Below are 22,339 nucleotides of genomic sequence, written 5' to 3'. Positions count from 1 at the left end.
AGCAACTACATGATGCTAAATACTTTTAATTCTTCATCCTGTTCCCCTGCTCCTCCTCGTTCCTCAGTTGCTGATGACCCTCCATCTCAAAGTTCGGTCCCCTAATTTCTATTTCTATTGCAGGCAACACAGACACTTCCCCGATGATGGTTCTCTTCTGGACCATCATCTCTTCAAAGGAAAATTTGTTCAGCATGTGATGAGGCACACGAGATGCAGATTACAATGGACAAGTTATTTCTCCAGTGCGTGGTTATGCATGGTGTGCTGATTCTAATCCACTGCTAAATGAGAAGTATGGACAGAGGGAAAGGAATGAGAAGCAGGAGAGATAGTTACACACTGCCAGTTTTCTTCCCCCCCATAAATTCTTACTGTTTATTTTTCATATCTCTGGAATCTTCAGTCTTTTACACGGGTCAGGGGTCTTTAAATCCTGATTTCACTTTATACTGTTTGGTCTCCATTATCAGAGCTCCCCCTATTACTTGGTTTCATAGCAGGCTCCTTATTTTTTTACCTTGTCTTTCTCAGTCAGATTTCCCCCCCATGCAGCTTGAATATATAGACCAATTCTGGAGTGGACTCCCTTTTTTAACTCCAAAGTTGGGTTTTTTTTCTTTCTGCAATATTCTCGAAGTGGTTCTTTCAGATTTTGGCTTTTTTTGGGGGGGGGGGGAGCCTGCCGCTTAGCCAATGAGGGATTCTGGAGCAACTTGTCATTGGGACGATTGTTCCCTGTGCTGAGGCTCTACCCACCAAGACAACACTGTCTCTTTCAAGACTGTATCGCCGGGGGGGGGGGCTCTTTTCAGGCACCATAGACCTTCTGGATCTCCAGGTTCACCCTGGAATCTTTGGGGAGCACATTACTCACATGCATGCCCCTTAAGCCCCCAAAATCGGCATCCAGCGCGCTCCTCAAAGTGTCACCGGTTCCCTCCATTGCTAGTGGCTTAGTATCCACAGCCAGGTTTGGAAAGGATGAATAATTTAAAAATCCTGTTGCTGGGCCAATGGGGCCTGGTATTTGGCTTACAGGATGCTGATATGAGGCATGCCCATGTTGCATGATGAGCTTAAGTGACTCCTGGGCAAGAAAGGAGAAGAACTGAGACTGTCAGATATTCAAAGGAGGGAGGGTGCTGTTTGATTCTTCCCCTTGCAATCAGATACAAGTAACCCTAATATGAAACCTCTCATAGCACCAGACAAGTAAAAGTTCCACATTACTGGGTGCATGAAGCCAGCAACAAAAATCTGTCAATGTTGGAAATTCTGTAATACTGTTTTCACAGGAAACCGAAGCAGGACTTGGGTTCTTAAATTACAATATTTTTCTGTGTATAAGACATCCCCATGTATAAGACATCCCCAATTTTGGGGGACTCCAAATTAAGAAAACACCCCTCAGAACTATCCGTGTATAAGACGAGGCCCAATTTTAAACCTATTTTTTAGCGCAAAGCCTAGGCTTATACATGGAAAAATACGGTAATCACAGAACTCTGTTGCTCACAAAACAAAACTGAAGGGAGTATTTAAAAAACAAAAATTATTTCCAGCTCCTATGACTTGTAGCTACAGACAGAACTCATTTAAAATTAATAAACAACTACGCACACACAAAATTGTCCTGCCTGAATAACGGCATTTAAAACAGAAGAAAGAACATGCTGGCTATAGCAGTTAGACCCTGTTCCCCCATGTAACCAACATTTACTGCCCTGTTTAATATTCTGTCTTCCGTTTTAAAAAGTCAAGTACAACATTTACAACAGAGAAGTAGTATGGGTGTGTTTTGTCACACACAGGAAAGGACCGTTTGAATCTTTGACCCTAACCAAGTCTTTCCAAGTTGCGGCCATATATTATCTCTCAGTTTGTTCCATCCCACCCACCCCTTAATTAAATACAAAGCTGCTTCATTACTGGATAGAAGTGAAGTTGTACAGGTTGGGCTGCACAGTGTCATTCATGCCTTAATCTGCTCCTATTTCCTTTTCACAAGGTCTGGAATCTTGCTGGCTTGTACTACAGCGCTGATTGGTTCATGTTCCAATGGACTCCCTTTGGCCAAGTGTTGGGATCCCTATTTCCTGGAAGATTCAGAATCCAGACTGAGATGGAGTTTCCTGCTGTGAAGTAATTTCTTGCTCTCTTTGGCTGCCAGTCACAGGCCCCATGCAGATCCCTTGCTTCCCAGGCCTCTTTGGAAGAAATGGACTTCTAAGAATTGGTAACTATGCAAGTACAGGGTGAGTCTTTTAAAAGAGGCCCTGTAGAACATGTGTACTCTGTATCCACAGGGCCTCTTTTAAAGGACTCACCCTGTATATGCCTTGTCTTTTCATACCTTCTTAGGATAAAGAAAGACAGCTCAGACAGTTTTAGAAATACATTATTATCTTTTACGTCTGGATGCCTAGTGATTCTAATATCCTAATGGATAAGTCTATTTTTATCTATTGCATAATGTGGCTAGGGATTTAAAACTCTTTATGCCTACCCATGCTTAAACACTGTGTGGTGCTACCTTTTTACAGATGAACAGACAGTTTGGGTTTATTTGAGGTATTCAAATACAAAGAGTGCTAGCAAAACCTTTCTGAGGTGGTAACTTTTTGAGTGATAACAACCATTTTAGGGACCCCCCACCCCTCTTGGTTCTGTTCTAAATATTACATTGGAACTGGTGTTGCAAATTCTATGAGTTTCAGAAAATCCTGTTTGATTCTAGTGTCTTCCGCAATCACCGCCACATCTGATACCTAAAGGCAAAAAAGCAACCAGCGACTTGCAATAATCTGTACAGTCTCTTCTTATATGGATACCTAACTCATCTCTCTCTCTCTCTCTCTCTCTCTCTCTCTCTCTCTCTCCCCTTTCTGCATAATTCTGGCAAATGACAGGCAGGCTGACAGCCAGACTACATGGCAGTGAAACAGAGATGGCATACTTTGTTAGTGTTCCTTCACCCTTACAAGATCTGATCATTTTCTGTAATAGTTCAGATCACAGAGCGGCAAATTAATAATGTGCCATTCTCTATACACAGCCCTCATTTGCAACAAAGATTGGCTGCTGTATTCACTGAATAGTGAATGTGAAATACATCTGGAAGAACTTTCTGGCAGTAAGAGCTGTTCAACAGTGGAATAGACTCCCATGAGAGGCAGTGGACTCTCCTTCCTTGGAGATCCTTGGAGATTTTTAAGCATAGCTTGGATGACCACGAATGATCTAGCTGAGGTTCCTGTACTGCAGAGGGTTGGACCAGATGACCCACAGAGTCCCTTCTAACTCTACAATTCTATGATTCTGCATAAAATATACCCTATACAGAAGCTGCAGCAAAAGAAATCTTCTTTACTAAATCAGAATTTGCAGCATTAAGTGGTTCCTAATATCATTACGTTTTCAAAGGATAAAAGATTCCTCCAAAAACACACACCAAAAAAACTCTACAGTGAAACACCAAAATCAGCAATCAGACATAAACGTCAATAAAGAGCCCTTCAAAAATGTAGTGCCCTTCAAATTATCACAAGCTATATTTGTATGTGCAATAGCTATATAGCTTAGGTATTCTTGAAAGAGTAAGAAATATATGCCCAAATTTACTTAATGTACATTCTACACAGAGGATTGTGTCTGAGATCATATCCAGAGTTATCCAAAGTTATCCAGAGTTCTCTGTTGCTCTCTCATTCAATTGTAGAAAGAAAACTGCTCAGATAATGCTCAAATATCTCAAGAGCAAGAATGCACTTTCAAGAGTCCATTCTTTTGTTGCCACCTGACTGAAACTCCTGTTGTTGTTGTTGTTTAGTCATTTAGTTGTGTCTGACTCTTCATGATCCCATGGACCATGTCTTCCTGTCTTCCACTGCCTCCTGCAGTTTGGTCAAACTCATGCTGGTAGCTTTGAGAACACTGTCCAACCATCTTGTCCTCTGTTGTCCCCTTGTCCTTGTGCCCTCAATCTTTCCCAACATCAGGGTCTTTTCCAGCGAGTCTTCTCTTCTCATGAGGTGGTTACAACTCTCAAATCAGCATGGCTAAGTCATGCAGGTGAGAATTAGTACTAAGGAATTTGGTGCTGACGGTCAACAAACAAGGAACCTTATCCATGGAGAATGTTTTAAATTGCTGCTTCTGGTGGCTGTTATCATGTTCCCTGGGCCAACATTTTAAAATGTAGTAACCCTGGGGCACCAGCATTTAAAAGATTTGAAGTGCAATATAAAATCCCCTTGCACTGGACTGGAAAAGAGAGATGGATTTGGCAGAGATGGAAAGGGGCAATGGTTGGCACAGACCACTCCAATCCATTCGCCAAATATTCAAGCAGGCTGAACTACCATTGGTGGGATTTCCAACAACCCCAAGGCCCAAAGTGGAGCACTCTTATGAGAGCACTGGAAAAATTGTTCATGTACAGAAATACATAGATGTTCTGTTCGACTACTGAAGGAGAAATGCCACAAGACTCAAACACTCAGATCAAGCACTCTGTTTTCCTCCTCTCATGTAGGCTACTGTGGTATTGTGTAATAAGTGATACAAAATACAGTTAGAGCCAAAAAAAACCCCCCAAAACAAACCATAACAGAAGGAGAAGTGACATGTAAGCTTGCTCCAGTGTGAAAAACTAACCAGCCTCCTATTAATTCCCATATGTAACTCCCAATTCCCTCCAATATTCAGGGTAATCTATCAGTGTGATGTGATTAACTCTCAACTTTCTTAAAGTTGTATCACCACGCTATATCTAATATACTAATTATTAAGCTATGTTATTAGATCTTCTATATTTGGCTCAACCTTAATGACTTTACTATTTCTGAAAATGCAGGAATGTAGGCGTTTAATTAAATGAATCCATAATTATCAGTAAACATAAACTGTTAGCAGACTATCCTCTGGAATCAGTATCCAGCACCAACCTTTGCGGGAACAACAAAATTAAAAAGGGAAATGCAAAACATTTTCTCACCATCACACATTTAAGCTGGCACCAAGCTTGAGCAGAGATCTCAGCAGCTGTACCAACAGGGAGACAGACTCCTAAAATATTGCTAAGGTTGCTGTCAAGGTTGAGTGTTAACATATCAATTAGATGATGATGTACATACAGTACCAAATCTAGCAGACTGTTGGCACTAAAATATTAAAACAATAATAGCTGGTGATCTATTGATTTATGAATATACTAGCTTAGGGTGACAATAAATGCTGTTGAAGATGCTTTATGGACATCATGTAACTAACATAATCACACATGGGCTGCACTCATGGCAAACAAGTTTCAGTTCACACACTCCTACATTGGGGCTAGGGTTAGGAACAGGACAGGGAAACGTTGCTAGATTTATACAAACTCCTTTTGCCTTCCCTCAAAGTTCCTCAGATATTTTCCTTGAGGAGGAATCCTCAAATTTGCTTTACATTTACCATACTCTTCCGTCTATAAGACACCCCTGTGGATAAGACGCCCCCTAATTTTGGGGACTCAATATTAAGAAAATGGGGGGAGATTGTCCAGAATGGGAGGAATGTCAAAAAAGCTTGCCGAAATTCCAAATGCTTCCGATTGAACGCAATGCAGAAACCTCCTATCCTATTTCCTATCGACACCAGCAGCCGCCAATCACGCACCCAATTGCCGCAGCAGAGCCCAATCACCAGCAGCCATTGCTGCTGCAGTGACCAGTTGCCAGAGGACATTCTCACAGCAGCGACCAATCTCAAGTGGGCATTGCTGCAGCAGTGCCCAATTGCAAGCGGACATTGCCACAGTAGCCTATCACCCGCAATAACACCAGTGACAATCTACTACTCAAGACAGAAATCATTTCCACCATCCCCCGTCTGCAATACCCATGTATAAGATGACCCCAATTTTTAAGCATTGTTTTAAGGTAAAAAAACCAACATCGTCTTATACACAGAAAAGTATGGTATGTAATGGGACCGTGCTTGCGTTCCCCTTCCCATGCTTCAGAGAAATGATAGATCAGCTGGTTAGAGCATGGTGCTGATAACGTCAAGACTGCAAGTTCGATCGCCGTATGGGACAGCTGCCTATTCCTGCACTGCAGGGGTTGGACTAGATGATCCTCAGGGTCCCTTCCAACTCCACAATTCTATGATTCTATTAGTTGTGGATCTGGCAATCTTCTCATCCATCCCTTTTGAAGCCAACCACACACTTCACAAACATGAACTTTTCTCTATTAAGACCATGTTTAACTTCTTTGGTTAAATCTGTTTCTAACATTCCAAATAAAACTGGGTAGGAAACATACAGATGTATGGAGAAATATACAGTATCAGAACCAAAGTGATCCCATCATGAGTGTTACAGCATTTGGAATTGGAATTACACACCCAGGGCTTGGTAAACTTGGAACTTTATTTTTACTGTATAACATCTTGATATTTTTTCTTGAATTTGCGGTTTATAACTACTCTTATATATAAAGTAAATAAATAAACTGCAAGAATCCAATAAATAAAATCCAAGAATTTGGATTTAAAGTATTCAGATTCCAAAAAACCAACCCTATTTCCCCCCTATTAATTTAACTACCTTACATGTGCAGCTCTGGAACACAAACACTCTGTTAAGAATACACTGGTGCTCTGTCAAATTGTACCATCTTGGACTTAGTGATAATGAGGCCTGTGTGTGCCTAGGAACTTTCTGCCAATTTAGTTCACATGTTTTGGAGATGCCTTAAAGCTGAAACATTTGGAAAGGATGTGAGAGTGAGAATTAATCCTACATTTTCTTCTCTTACTTTAATCCTGGGATATTCTCTTTCTCGCCCTCTCTGTAATTAGGAAATGAGCTGCGTTTAGGCTGGGGCAATAATTCCTGGGAACCTTGAAGTTTTTTTTTGGGGGGGGGAAATGAAGGTCGATAACTTTTTTCTTAAGGTCCTAGCCAAATGCCAGAGAGGTGAATTCACACCAGGATCCATGTAACCAAATGAAGGCATTCCTTAACTCAGACATGGGCAATCTGTGGCCTGCCAAATGCTTGTTTTCTCCAGAGGCTAGGACCCAAAGCAACAGATTCAAGAAAGGAGATTCCAGCTAAACACTGGGAAGAACTTTCTGACAGTAAGAGATGTTTGACAGTGGAACAGACTCCCATGAGAGGCTATAGACTCTCCTTCCTTGGAGGTTTTTAAGCAGAGGCTGGATGGCCATCTGTATATGTGTAATCTAGTAATCAGGAGGTTGGACTAGATGGCCATCTGGGTCCCTTTCAACTCTAAAATTCTATGATTCTAATAAAGAGGAAGTCAGTCTGGCTGATCCTTTGTAAGGAGAACATTCATGTTACATGGCTGAACTTGGAAACAAGTTGAATCAACATGGAGAGAAATAGAAGTTTGCTTGTAATCTAATCTGCCATCCTTCACCAATCTATGCTTTTTAGTTTGTTTGTTTTTAATTTGGATGCAAAACTGTTCTGGGTCAGAAACTCAATGGAATTTCCCCCTTAAATGATGGAAATGTTCAGGTCATTCTACAAACAGTTGCCTTATGAACTATTTTTCCAGGAACGAATTAGGTTTGTATAGTGGGACCTGCATGTTTCATTTTAAAGACGTGGATTTTATTATGTCTGTGACTCCTAGGTGAAGGGCAGTATATAAATTCTTGAAACAAATATATAAATAACATGGGTCACAGCTTATGCTACTTCACTCTTTCTGGTTTTAATAGAAGCACAGTATGGGGGAGCTTTAAGCAAGCTGCTCATACAGTATATGTTTCTCACAAACACATAGCTACACCAGTTTTGAAACAGTCTGGTTGATCTAGATTTGCCAGTTTTTGTTTCTGCAGCAAAGCACACTTAACCTCACCATCTTCAATAACTTTATAGCAAAAATGTACTCGGATAGCTGTGAACAGCTCCCCTGAGTCTTCACTGTCAGGCTTTTGTAACAAGATGACCTGACCTGGGAGAAGCTAGCAAATCTTGGAAAACCCATAGTGTCTCCCCCACTCACCAAATTAAGACTCTTTTGCTGAAGATAAACTTCCATATAAATTATCTTAAATTTTCACCATTGCCTAGATTAGTAGCACCACCTTATTATTGCATTTTAGTGTGCTGAGAGATGCTTGTATAAAATGTGTGTCCTATATGCTCGCTCTGGTATAGATCAGGAAAAACATTCATCTTCTAGACTAAGTGCAGTCTCCAAAGGATTCTAAGCAAGTTGAACAGACAAATTAAGCCAGCTACTAAGAATTGATTCTCAACTGCAAATCAACCTTACTTTTGCAAACCCTAATTACTTTCAATTTTACATTGGTTATTGAATGTACGAATCAGACTGCATTTACTCAGAAATAGATACATTATTAGCATGCTCAACACCATCCTTTAATGCCTCGAATCTGAAAAAAAGGAAGGAGACATCTAAAAAACACAGTCTAATCTCTGAACATCATTTTGGTTCAGTGGGGAGGTTAAAACAGGGCACAGAACTGCAAGTAATAAGGTGCTATTCTGTTCTTTTTTGATGATGGAGCTAGATATGTAACAAAAGCTCTGCCAAGTCTGCTGGACCCCCTAACCATCAGCTGATTGACATATACCATATTTACTCGAATCTAATGCTCACCTTTTTTGGGCCAAATTACATTGCAAAAATTAAGGTGCACATTAGACTTGATGGTGCATTTACATTCACCAGCAAATACTTTTGGGGGTTCCAAGGTTCTGAAAACTGAGGTGCGCATTAGATTTGATGGCACATTAGACTTGAGTTAATACGGTAGTTAGAGCATTACTGAGAGGTATAGAAACTTGAGATACATTGTAGAGGATCTTGGAAGGCTATTTAAAGCTACCTTTTGATCCCTAGCAGATGTTCAACATAACTCTGGACATCTTTTCGGGGAAAAGAAACCTCAAGTGAAGACACTTAGTACAGGCCCACTCAAAACACTCTTCTCTTATTCCATAAATCATATCTAGCAGCAGACAATTCCTTAGAGAAAATGTCCTATTTTTATCCATTTCAACATAAGGAGGCAAAATTCTAAAATGTAAATAAACTCCTGTTGAGCATCTAGAACTCCATAAGCTAGCATTTTACTTAACTGAAGTTTACATTTGCAGCTTTATAATAGGCTGTGATATATATATATATATATGCTAAGAATTGGATTTGATTATATATGCTGTGCTACAATACTTGTAACAAAGCCTATAATATAATTGACAGTCAAATTGTGTGCTGCCTTTAAGGTACTATGGTAAAAACAGTTCTAGTAATTTGATTTATTTGAATACATTAATCCTCTATCTTTAAGGTAGAGTTCAGGTTTTAATAGACCAATTATGCAAAAAGCTGATTCCAATGTCTAGGTTTAAATCAAATAAATTAGTATCATTACCACTACCAGGTTTAAAGAGTGTGCCTGAAATGCTTTAATAATTACTGAGGTTAAAAATTTAAAAACCACAGTATCATCTTGGTATTACATGCATCTAATTAATAATTCTAACGTGGACAACCAATATGATGGTTGATCTACCGCTTATATATTCATTTCAGAATTGTGTTATGTAAAAAAAAAAGATGTTGTTTTAAATCAAGCACTAATCTTTACATTCTGGAGTATCCTGAAGCTTAATTATATGAAAATATAGTCTGACAAGCAGAGAGTCCCAAAAGGATGATGAAACACACTTTAGTTATGAAAACAGCTTCATCTAGACACATTAAAACCAACGAATTTAAGTTAGTCATGTTTAAGATGAATGATTTCAAAGGGTCCAACATGAGCACGATTTCATCAAATACAAGCCACAGTAAATATTAGTGGTGCACATTTTAACGAGGTTTCTGGTAAAATCAAATTGCCTGTAATTAATAAATTTTATTTACCAGAGATACCACAGAACGGTGGTTCAAAAACTTTTCCTGCCACAGATCACCTGAAAATTGCTGATCATCTTGTTGGACCTCTTAATGGTTTTTCTGCCTGTGGTAGAATTTGTAATGTGTTGTGCTAGATGCTGTATGATTTTAATTGCTTATTTTATTTCTTATACAGTGTATTTTATTGCAGGGCAATTTGAATTCCATGGAATTTGAATTGCAATACAATATAAGTAATGAAAAAAGCAATCAAATTAGAAAAAAACCTCTATGAATATTTAATGCAATGGCTGTTCTGTCTCCCATCTTCAACCACGAATACACAGATATGCTGCAGACCAGAGGAATGAAGCTTGCAGACCATTGGTGGTCCAGAAACCAAAGTTTGGGAACCCCTGCCATAGAAATGGCAGCTCCCAGAGTTCCATCACACTTAAGTACCTGCAAGTGGCTTATGCATTATACAAAGAGGCAGAGGGCATGCAGAAAGGAGCAGATCTGTTTCCCAGTAGTTTCCATCAAGTTCCATGCCGCAAAGGAAATGGGCTACCATCTGTACTGTTTCTTTTCTCCCATATAAGCAAATGGGGAAGTAGTTCTGCTAGCACACAGAGTTTCAGCTGTGCAGTGGAACTTCCCCTCTCTGTGCTTCCCCTGAATCTATTCTGGAAGTTTCCCCAACCCATTGGAACATATTTATAGGGGGCACAGGGGGCACACAGGGAGAGGAGAGTGCGAGGAAGTTCCATTGCACAGCTGAAACTTATTGCACTGTTGGATTTCACCCCTAGTTACCATTTACTCCAGTGTAGAGAAGTACAACACTTGCGAAGGGAGCACAATTGTGGTTGGAACGAAAACGGTAACAGGAATCACACAAGGATGTACAGTACTGTACATCTCATTGCTGGGGTCCTTGTGTTATGCCCCCCCCACTTTTTCACATTCATCCCATCTATCACAAAAGTCAGTTTCTGGCTCCCTTCTTTGCACCCTCTAGCTGTAAGTTAAGATTTCCACATGGTTTAATTCTCTCTATAAAGCCATGGTCCCAAACACCTTTAACAGGAGATAGACTGGGGAACTCTCACTGTACCCCCTTTCCACAACCTCATATGGTGGTTTTCACAGCAGAATGGGTTTGAAGACCCCGACACCCTGTATCGCATTGCTCAGATTCACTTCTCACCCAGCAACAGCAACTTAGACTACACAATAAACCACCTCCCAACCATGACTGGCATTTTCCCATTTTCTAAACAAATTACTAACCTCACTTGTATGTAGAACAGAGTGCACAACTGCAGAAATTAAATGTCACCAATTGCTTCTTTGGGGACATAAGCCCTGCTCTGAAGTGAGTCCCTGAGCTCAAATCTGTGTCTCAAGAATCAGGACATATAACATGAAGTAGATAGCCATTTGCGCGAGACGTTTCAACCTACATCTGTAGCTGTCAAGGGATTCTTAGGATAATCAATTAACTGGGTACCAGACTAGATGGAATATATGTTCTGTCCCTGTCATGCTTGTATTCATTACTTAAGCTGTTTATTTTAAACATCCCATTCATCATGTGATGTGGCCTAATAAATCAGAACCCTGCAATGTTTCAGGACCCACTGATGAATAAATGTGATTAAGTACTGGGCATACGGAGGTACAGATTTAAAACTAAATATATTCTTCCAATTATAGGTACTTTGTGGCAGACTATATAAAACAGCAATAGATTCCAGAGTTGTTTACCAATTACTATGGGGAAGGGCCATAATTGAGCAATGAGGTCTTTTCTTCCATGCACTCTCTGCAAATACTGGAGGCAGGGAATGCAGTATAGACATTTTATTATAACTAGTTGCAGCAGCAAAGTTCAGGCAACTTAAAGCCAATTCAACTTATGGCTATACCAATTTGCCAACCTGAAAAAAATCTCCAGTCCCGACTATTTTTATTGGAGATCTAATTGAGCTGAGGATATACAATATATGTTTTCATCACATCCTGCTTACAAATTTAGCAGGAGCAGCTAGTGTCTTCTCTGAAAATCCCACCCTGGCCCTAACAGCTTTCCATTATTTCCCCAGTTGTGAGGGTGAGGGGAGGACAATGGACAAGGCACCTGCAGCTTTGAATTGGTGTACTTAGGAGGGTGTTGCTCCAAGTGGCTTCTTGTTCCAGAAACAACAAAGAGACTTGCAGCACCAAAAAACCTTAAGAATTAAGGAAATGAACTGCAGAACTTCCCTGAATTTAATTTCCTTCTGACCTCACTGTTTACAATCCTCTTCCTTGCCACTATGTATACCTGTATCTGTAACTCTGGATAATGTACTGTAGTCTACAAATGCTTATGCCATCATCAAATTGTTAGTCTTCAAGGTGCTGTAAGACAAACCTGGCTAACCTTCTGGATGGTCTTCCTCCAGAATCCTCATTACCTCAAAACACAGAGTTGGGACCACATCTCTGCCCTGAGTTTACAGCAACTGAGGGTACAGAACACGTGTGTTAAGTTTGCATTGTATCACAAAACAATTACTCTTGTGTATTCTGTTCCTTCTAATTTCAGTTGAGGCTTCCTCAGCTATTTTTGGCCAACACCCTTTGAAGAAAATACTCTGAAAATATCCACCAGCATTTCCTGAAGTTGAAAAACAGTAAACACCTACTCAAAAAGAAGTGTAGATAATAGGTTAAGCTGTCAAAGCATTAGGATACAGTCCCACACAGAAGTACTTAGAAACAAGGCCCATTAAAATCAATGGGTGATAGCCAAATAAGTCATACTCACAGTAGATAGAGATTTCACTAGTTCTTATCTAAGCACGATTAATACTGGAAAGCACCCATTGGAATGGGAAGCTGTTTCTAATTTGATGATATACAGAAAGACAGGAAGTACACTTAATTTGTGTTTCCTGTTCACTGCACTTCTCTATCACATCCAAAAGTAACCTTATTCCCCAGAAAATTTGGTTAGGATTGGAGTACTAAATATAAAACAGCATAAGAGAAAAAAGAAGAAACCACAATTGATATTTTCCAGGGCAGATAAGTAATGCGTTCAATATTGTGTTAAGAACCAGTGTCCCATCTGAGATCAGCAAACCTGCCTCTTGTATTATCTGAGACCATCATGAATCACCAAAGAACTATAGAAACACAAATAACTTCTAAACTTAATAAATCTGTCAGTCAAAATCATTTAGTGACTGTAAAGGTATTGGGTTCAATAGTAAATAACTGTGATGTTTTTAACTTATAAGTAACAAGTAATATGTCAACATATTTTAATCAACATATTTTAATCAAGTTGTTTCTTCTGCAGAAGCCACACCTTTTAAGATTTTCCAAACAACCAAACACAAAAAAGTAATTTATTCTGCTCATAATTGTATTAAGAATACAGTAATCTATTGGGTCAAATAATTTCAATCTAAACAACACATTCTAAACATACAAAGAAGCACAACAAAAGGGATTTAAAAAAACTACTTTATCTAGTTTAGTAGAGGATTAGAAAGCATCTTAAAATATTTTCTCTCTAATATTTCCTCTATTCTGTTTATTCTTTAAAACACTGTTGATACATTCTCTTTTATTTATTTTCAAACAGCATAGCACCCAACATGTTTATAAAGAACATATAAATAAAAGTAAAAACCCCAATTAGTATAATATATTTATACTAACTTGAGACTTTTAGATATGTTTGATATTTATGCCATAGTTTTTACAAGAAGTCTTCTAGAGATCTCTTTTTGCAAATGAAGCATTTCAACAAGGTATATTTAGGACTGCAAAATACGATAAAGTGCTTGCACATATATCCCATTTAATATTGGGGGGAAAGTTTCCCTAACCAGCTCATTAGTGAGATCCCAGCTCTATTGTGATATATCTTTTACTTTTAACAGTGCAAACGTACACATAGAAGTAAGCCTCATTAACGTCATTGGGGTTTACTCCCAGGAAAGTGGGAATAGGATGCAGCGTAAGTTCTCATGTGCCAAAAACATTTGCCGCATGGCAAAGCCACACATTTGTTACTTGGTTCAAAGTTATTTGCACTTATTATTTGAAATGTTCCATGCTCTACAGCGGTGACAAGCAGCATGGGTTTTTTAAGTGGAACCAGGTCATGATTTAGACAGTGCAATGCCTCCTTCACACACAATACAAGCAGTGCAGTTTTAAAACTCTGATTAGGGTGACATCTGCAATCCCAGCAAGCAGCAGGAACAACAGATGCATCTGTGCAACAGAAGTTCCCTTTCAGCACCTGAGACAGCACTCTGAAATCCTGCTTTATCCCCTTCAGCATGCAGTCTACTCTGCTGCCATCAACTGAACACCCCCACATGCAAGTACTAACTGCGTATGACACACCCAAGCCAGCCATTAGACCGGCTTTTGCTGCATTACAACTTCTCAAATCAACAAGCGGTCCTCGCCAAGCAGCAAAGAGTAGCATCACAAACCTCAATGTATATATAACAGGGGCCAGGGTCACCTCCGACAGAAAATGCCGAAGATTAGCAGCTGCTTGTTTCCGGCACTTGTCAAAACTTTCAGCCCAGGTGCTCTCTGGCTGAAAGGGCCTCTTATTCAACACCCTTCCACCTACTGCCCCTCCTAAGCACACTCCAGCTTCCTGGAGGGGGATGCAGACTAGATCAGGTGGTCCTGGGGTCCCATCCAACTCTCCAGTTCCATGATTCCTCTGCCTCTGAGCGTGATCACCAAAACTGAGATTCAGGACCATGGAAAAAGCTGTACATCCAACACAGTAAGTTCCCAGCCATGTCCATGCCGAAGTCACCAGAGACCTACTCACCATGTTGACTTCTGACACCATGTCGATGCTGGCAATGTCTATGTTCATCCCCACGTTCACTGGGGGGCCTAATGGAGAACAGGAGACAGTGTCACTTGGCCCCACACTTGGTAGAAACATGTGGGTTTTTTTTCCCCTTCTCTCTCTCTCAAGAATATTCCTCCCCCCCCCTCCCCAAGGAAAAACAAAAAACAAAAAAACCCGCACAGAATCCGAGACAGACAAGAACAAGAGACACCAAACCAGAGACTCACCTCCAAAATCCGGTCTGAGGCGAATGTCGTAGCCTTTCAGCAATTTATCCACCGTTTCTTTCACGAAGGACATGTTTCCATGATCGCTCACACTGTGGGGGAAAGGAGGAGTTTGAGGAGAAATTTGAAAAAGGGGGGGAGGGGGTTGAGAGATTGAAAAGGGTGAGAGGGATAAGAAAAGTCCGAAAAGATGCGAAGGGTTTTTTAAAAAAATAAAAATAAAAATAAATAAAAAGGGGGGGGGTGAGGAAAAGTGAAGCGATTAAGGGGAGGAGGGGTGAGGGAAAGAAAGGCGAAGGAGAGAGAAGGAGAGAGAGGTCGGCAAGGGGGGCAGAAAAAGAAGCTCTGGTCAGTTCGGGTGGCTGGTGGAGCCGCAGCCCTCCCCCCCCCCCCCCGCGGCGTCCCCTCCCTCCCCTCCCCGCCAGGCGCCGCTCCTACCTCTGGGCGCAGCAGACCACGGCCACCAGGACCGGAGCGGAGAAGACGCCGAAGATCCTGCCTCGTCCCAAGCCCCACATCCCTCCGCTCCGGGCTCCCTTCCCGCCGCAGCAGCTGCCGCCGCGGCCGCGTGCGGTTCCGGCTGCCCGAGAGCCGCCGAGGAAGAGGCGGAGGCGACAGTCCCCTCGCCTGCCTCTCTCGCGCTCCTCCGACGCTCCCCCCGCCCACCCCTCCCGCCCAGCGCAGGAGGCTGAGGCGAAGCTCCTGAGGAGAGCCAGAGAGAGGCAGCTGAGGAGAACTGCTGCCCCCCCCAACACCCCCACCCCGCGCCGCCCGGTCCTCCTCCTCCCCCCCCCCCCCCACTCCCCACACGCCTCGCCGCGGCTCGGACTTGGCGCTCAGGGCACCGGCGAGCTGAGGGCGCCGAGCTCGGACCGCCGCCGCCTTCTCCCGCCAGGAGACTCTGCTCGGCTCCTCTGGGCGCCGTCCATGCCACGCAGGCACCCTCCGAGAGCCCTTGTGGCCGGGCGCCTGGGGCCAAGCTGAGGCCACCTCGGTAGGAACCAGCAGCAGCAGCAGCAGCCGCCGCCTTCCCGCCCTCCTCCGCTTAGTGCTGCCTCCACTCAGGCGGCGGCGGCGGCGCGGCGGCTGGCGACCGCGCCAATGCCGGGCGCGCCTTCAGGCGCGAGCCGGGTGGAGCCTCGCGCGCCAAAGCAGGCGTGGGACAGGCGGCGGCAGCCACAGGTGCAGCTTCTCCTCAGAGGCGCGAGGCGCAGCGCGGGGCCACCTAGAGGGGACGGAGCGAGGGCATGGCGGGGAGCCGAGGGGCTAGGCCCTCCGAGGAGAGCCGCCCTCGGCGCCCAAGACTCGCCCCCTCTTGGCCTTGCTGGCTGCCAGCGGCTAGTGGGCCTCCAAGCGCCTAGGAAAGCAGCCCAAGTTTGGGCCGCTTCCTCAGGGGCTGGGCTACGAAGTTTCCCCTCATAAACTGCTCCTGCTGGCAGGTTGGGGACTTTTCTTGCTTGGAGGTTGGATGTCTGTCTGTCTGTCTTTTTTTTTTTTTAATAATATTTATTAAATTTTGTATAACCAATAAAAGACATTCATAATAACATAATATTTTCCATCATCCACATTTCAGTCTCAACTTTGGACTTCCTCACATCTCTTGTTCCTGCTTTCTAAACATAAATTTTACCAGCAAATTATTAACTTGATTTAAATCATATAATATAATTTTCCAATATTTAATATCTCAAATTTTGGGATTTAACATACTCTTATTGAAGCTTAATCATAAAATATTAATTATCCCAAATTTATCTTTTCATCTTCCAATTAAATTTAAATTTATATTCTTTATAACTAGTTTGTTGAAGCCATGTTTTTGCTGATCTTACATCTTTCTTAGCAATCATACAATTTACAATATTTTTGTAGATAGTCCTTGAATTTCTTCCAGTCTTCCTCCACCAGTTCTTCTCCCAGGTCTCGGATTCTGCCCGTCATCTCCGCCAGTTCCATATAGTCTATCAGTTGCATCTGCCATTCTTCCAGTGTGGGTATGTCTGTCTGTCTGTCTGTCATGGATGCTACAGTTTTTCTTTCTTTCCCCTGACCGGGAATCAAACTCAGGCCGCAACTGTGAGAGCGCCGAATCCTAACCACTAGACCACCAGGGAATGGATGCTATAGTGAAGGGTCCTGCACTGCAGGGGGTTTGACTAGATGACCGACTTTGCCATTCTGTAATTATGTGCTGAGATTTCTTTCTGCTCTATTCTTTTATACCCTGCTTTCCCCACATGCGCACAATAAATAAACCCGCAAGGTGAAAGAGCAAGGACTTCATGCGCCATCCATCAGTCCTGGTGCCCTTCATTTCCTTCCTTCCTGGGGCCAGGAAGAAGGTGTCCTTTCTTGGCACAGGTTTCCCCACATGAAAGGTCGGTTCACATGCTCCACAGACCGCTAGGTGATGGCAGCCGTGGGAGAGCAGCCCAAAGGTGAGTCCAGCAGCAACCCTTCTTGCAGCAGCCCTCTTCCTGTACGCAGTGCAAGCTTCTTCACTCATAGGTGCCAACTCCCTCTGGATGCCTGAGCTCTTACAAAATTCCCCATGAAGGGCCTGGGCACCCACAGATTTCGGTGCCAGGGCCATGCACCCACGGTCACAGGGCCAAGTTGGCACTTCTGCCTTCACTTTACCTTCAACCCCCTCCCATGACTTTGCCCTGCAGGGCTTTCTGATCTTGTAGCCTGTTACATCCCTTTTTATGGTATTTTTGCTTCTCTAGCTCCACCACCCTGGGCATTGCAAAGGTTGTCTGCTCTGTCCTTTCTGCATTCTTGCCCCATAGGCTTGGCACTTCCTTCTATGGACGGTGCCACCTCTCAAAACCCTCTCCGCTGCAAGTAGCCCTTGGCACAACTCCCTAGTTTCCAGCCTTGAGAGCAAAGCAATTTGTCACTGTAGCCCTCTTTGGGTGTGTGTGGGTTTTTTTACTGTAGCCAGTTTAATTTATTTTAAAGCATTTATAAGCTGCTTAATATTTTTTGAAATCTCTATTTGTATACAATACAAAGCAAACAATATCATTAAAACAAAACTGCAACATAAAGCCGATGAAACGATGGCATGAAAACATATAAAAGTATATAAAACCAAATAAAACAGGGATTCAGGGGATTCAAACATATAAAACAGGATACAGTCAGGGAAAGGCTGGGTCAAAGACCTGTCTTTACAAGACATCTCTAGCAACCAATGGTTCCTGCTTTTATACTCCTCTCCAGGCCTAGACTTGGCTTTGGTTCTATTTGGAGCTCTCCAAGGTCCTGCTACAAGCCTGAATCTCTGCTCTGCTCTGCTCTGACTTACATGGAACCCCTTCACATGTTTAACATGTAAAGACAGCTTTGAAATTGCCTTTCTTTTTTTCTTTCTTTTTGCAGAAGTGTCAATAGCAACTCTTGTGGCCTCAGGCAGGATTAGGATTGTACCACATGGGGAGGTGGGTTTAATTCTTTTCTCCTGCACCATAGTCCCCTCGAAGCCCTCCCTCCAAGTTGCTATCTGGGCAAGGCAGGGAAGCTTCCATTGGCACCACTGAGCTTTGGCCACAAAGAGTGGAAGAATACTTAACAGGCTGGATAGTTCTCCTTGTGGTCGCTATAATCTGTGATACTGTCAAGTTTTGTGCCATAGCTCCTGGCAACCCATAAGGGACCTGGGGCCTCAGCTCTCTGAGATATAACAATAACATTAAATAATCACACATTTGCCTGACTTCAGGGATATTATGCCTACTAATGCAGCTGTTCTGCCCTATCTTGCTGACCTAGAATAAGGCTAAACTGAGACGTGACTATCTTGGCTCCACTTACCCAGCCTTCTACATAGTTTCCAACTCATACATATTCAGCTTTGTCTTTGAAATCTATAACGCATTGGAAGATATATTTTTTTCTTGTTTAAAAAAAGAACGAGGTTTCTTATTAAGGGAATATACATCATCATCGGACATTGTGTTTCTGAGTAATGCCCTATATAGGCAAATTGGAAGGAAATGTGAGGTGTGAACAAATCAACACTTGTGTAAGATGTGTAAAATCTGTTATAATTATAAGGTTATTTCTCCCATTTAGCTTTGCTGTGAAATTTCTGTTTGCTTGCTGATAGTCTGTTAGGGGGGAGAGGTTTATTTTATTATGGATATAGAGCATTTGTTTGCTTTTCTGGGTTCTTACTTCCATGTGATCCTTTACAAATTTGAAACCATCATAATGTGTTATTTGATATTATTTAAACATAAGATGGCATGTGTTTTTTTAGATGGAATTTTTAAAAGCGGTGGAATAATACCAGAAGCCACCCAGAGACTTGCGAGTTTTCCTCTGGTAGAAGCTGAATCTTGTTACTCTTATCAATTCAGCTGGCTAATTCTCATTTCCAGGTCTTTGCCTATCCTCTTTTGGCAAAATGGCATGCATGTGTGCTTTTCTCTTCAAGGAAACAATGTAAAACAATTTGAGAAAGAGGAGGTACACATTGTGTGTGCCATTACAGATTTCACTAGTGAAGAGAAAAGAGGTATCAGGTTCTGATTGGTTGGTGGGAGAAGACTGGATTATCAGAAACAACAAAAAGCTTGCTAAGCATTAAATTGCAGGGGAGAAGGCAATGTGCTTTATAAACACATACAGCTGTACCTTGGAAGTCAAATGGAATCTGTTCTGGAAGTACGTTTGACTTCCAAAATGTTTTGAAACCAAAGCGCGGCTTCTGACTGGCTGCAGGAAGCTTTTGCAGCTGATTGGAAGCCATGGAAGCCACACCGGATGTTTGGCTTCCAAAAATCGTTCAAGAACCAGAACACTCACTTCCAGCTTTCAATTGTTCCAGAGCCGAAATGTACAAGTCCCAAGGCATTTGGCAACCAAGGTACGACTGTAGGTTGCGGTCCTATAAGGATTTGAGAGTAAGTCCCGCTGACATCAGTGAAATTTGCTCCTGAGTAAATGTGCCTAGGACTGCACGGTTTTCATGCATCATAACAATAGTAACTGAGTGCACGAAAACAGTGAGTTTTCCAGGAAAAAAAGAGATGCTTCTGTGGAATATTCACATTTCATTCAAAATGTACAGGGGTGTGTGCCCTTCCTAAATGGCACTGCTGGTACACATCTATTGTGGGGAGGGGATGTTCTTGGGCAAAAATGGTGAGCTTGCCATACTGTAAACCAATGTATGCTGGTTCATCAGGATTTGAAAGAGGCATATGTTACTCTCAATAAGAGCATTCATGATAGGTGAATACTCTTGGGCAAGGAATGAACTTTTGGCTTTGCAATCAGACTTACAAAGACATTGGCAAATTGAACACACTGGATCAGTAAGAGTACAATCGTACCTTGGTTCTATTCAGAAGAAATGGTCAGTATAGTCCTAGCATGGCACTTTGTTGTTGTTTAGTCGTTTAGTCATGTCCGACTCTTCGTAACCCCATGGACCAGAACAAGCCAAGCACTGCTGTCTTCCACTGCCTCCTGCATGGCACTAGCCATACTAGATAACCATAATTGCATGTCTTCCTCCATTGTGGCCTGAAGCATGCAAAATCTTTCCATCCCCCAGAGCATGATCTCAAGGCAAGGGTTTCAAGGTGAGCAATGTCACGACCAGACTGCTTCTGCTCCACTTGAAATCAGTGGAGACTGGTGGCTATTGGTATTGGTGGGATGGAAAGGAGGGAGCTGAACAGTAGGTAGAGCCACAGCCAATAACAGGCACAATCAACTAATTATAGTTTTGTTCCCATTCTGCTCCTAGGTGAGTTTTATAAGGGAAACACTGAATCTAAGGAGGAGCAAGCTGACAGGCTGTGCCCCCCCCAGGCTGCTTGTCAGTAAAAAGGCAGGCAGGTGGAAACTGAATAACATTGATGGGACCTTGGCCAATTTCCCCAAATGGACTAGCCTCATTGCTTAAAATGTAATATCTGTGTTCACACTTTCTTTATATAGGGCATAATACAACAAAAGCAATCATAGTTAAATATGATTTCAATGTGTGGGAGCTAAGCACGTGTTTCAAAGGGTGAGTTAAAGAGCTTAACTTTGGCTGGATTGTTCCTCTGATGTGCTCCAGACTTAACAGCAATACTATCTTGTAAGATACATACAGGTTATTAATAAGGGAATTCTGTTAATCATTTTAAGACCACCTGTGCTCATCAAAGCTGGATTAATATAGTGAAAAGAGTGGACAACACTTGTTTAATCTGCTCTAGGGCTTCTTCCAGTTATGTGCATAATTGCAAAATCTGGTACTACTTTAGCTGCATTGGGATTAAAAAATAAAATAAAAATGCTGCATTACAATATTACTGTAGTGAGTAAATGCAACTGCTGTGAAGAAAGTATTGAAAAAAGGAATCGTGACTTCTTTGGCATCTGTCCCTTAAGGTATCACAATTCAAGGACATAGCCCAACCAGCTAGAAACATTCATAGAGTTGGAAGGGATCCTTAGGATCATCTAGTCCAGCCCCTTGCAATGCAGGAATATGCAGGTGTCCCATATGGGGATTGAACCTGCAACCTTGGCATTATCAGCACCATGCTCTAATGAACTGTTTCCTGCTTGGCAGGGGATTGGACTCGATGGCCCTTGTGGTCTCTTCCAACTCTATGATTCTATGATTCTATGAACTGAGTTGTGCTAATGCATGGGCCAAGGATAGTGCAGAATGGGGCCAGTGAAGGGTGTGGCCTGGGAAGAGGAAATGGCCTAGTACAGGCATAGGCAAACTCTGGCCCTCCAAATGTTTGGGACTACAATTATCATCATCCCCAGCTAACAGGGCCAGTGGTCAGGTATGATGGGAATTGTAGTCCCAAACATCTGGAGGGCCAGAGTTTGCCTATGCCTGGCCTCGTGAGAGTTCTGAGGGCCAGATGGAAAGACTTGGAGGGCCACATTTTGACAATAGGCCTGCGGCTTTCCACCTCTGCTTTAAAAGATGTTAGCAGAGATGTTGCCTCACCAGTTACTCCTACCTCAAACTCGCCCCCCAAGGAAACCAGTTGCTGACCAGGGTTTTTTTGTTTGTATTAAGTTTGCTGGGTTTGATTCCCCCCACCCACCAACCCTGCACTCTGTTACATTACGGTAATTTCATGGCTGTTGATGAAGACTGCATTTGCTTTTCAGGCCTGGGAAATTAATCAGTGCAGTTGTACACTGAGATCATAAATGGAATTTTCCACTGCAGTCTTAATATTCTCTAGAGCATATGGTATGACAGGTGTCAGTGTCATAACTTTATTACGTAGAATATTACTGTGCCTGTAGAACTGAACTATGCCTAGGTGTGCACTTTATGGTCA

At 42.3% G+C, this 22,339-nt stretch overlaps 1 protein-coding gene across 2 annotated transcripts in view; it reads right to left on the bottom strand.

Moving 5' to 3' along the window:
• The window catches only part of GABRB3 (gamma-aminobutyric acid type A receptor subunit beta3), a 203,985-nt gene that overhangs the window by 90,926 nt on the left and 90,720 nt on the right, over positions 1-22,339 (bottom strand). Inside the window, exons 1-3 of one of the 2 annotated variants that reach the window (XM_079972828.1) lie at positions 15,453-15,705; positions 15,015-15,106; positions 14,761-14,828 (exon numbers count right to left, since the gene is read on the bottom strand). In XM_079972828.1, the coding sequence (XP_079828954.1) occupies positions 14,761-14,828; positions 15,015-15,106; positions 15,453-15,532 (240 nt within the window). In that variant the 5' untranslated portion in view covers positions 15,533-15,705. Of the gene's footprint in view, positions 1-14,760; positions 14,829-15,014; positions 15,107-15,452; positions 15,706-22,339 lie in introns of those variants that run through there. The other variant, XM_079972827.1, reaches the window with a different exon arrangement.

This window comes from Podarcis cretensis (assembly GCF_951804945.1).
Source record: "Podarcis cretensis genome assembly, chromosome: 4".
In the NCBI taxonomy this organism is placed as follows: Eukaryota; Metazoa; Chordata; class Lepidosauria; order Squamata; family Lacertidae; genus Podarcis; species Podarcis cretensis.
The sequence above is the reverse complement of the archived record's forward strand: the minus strand, read 5'-3'. Positions and strand labels throughout refer to the sequence as shown.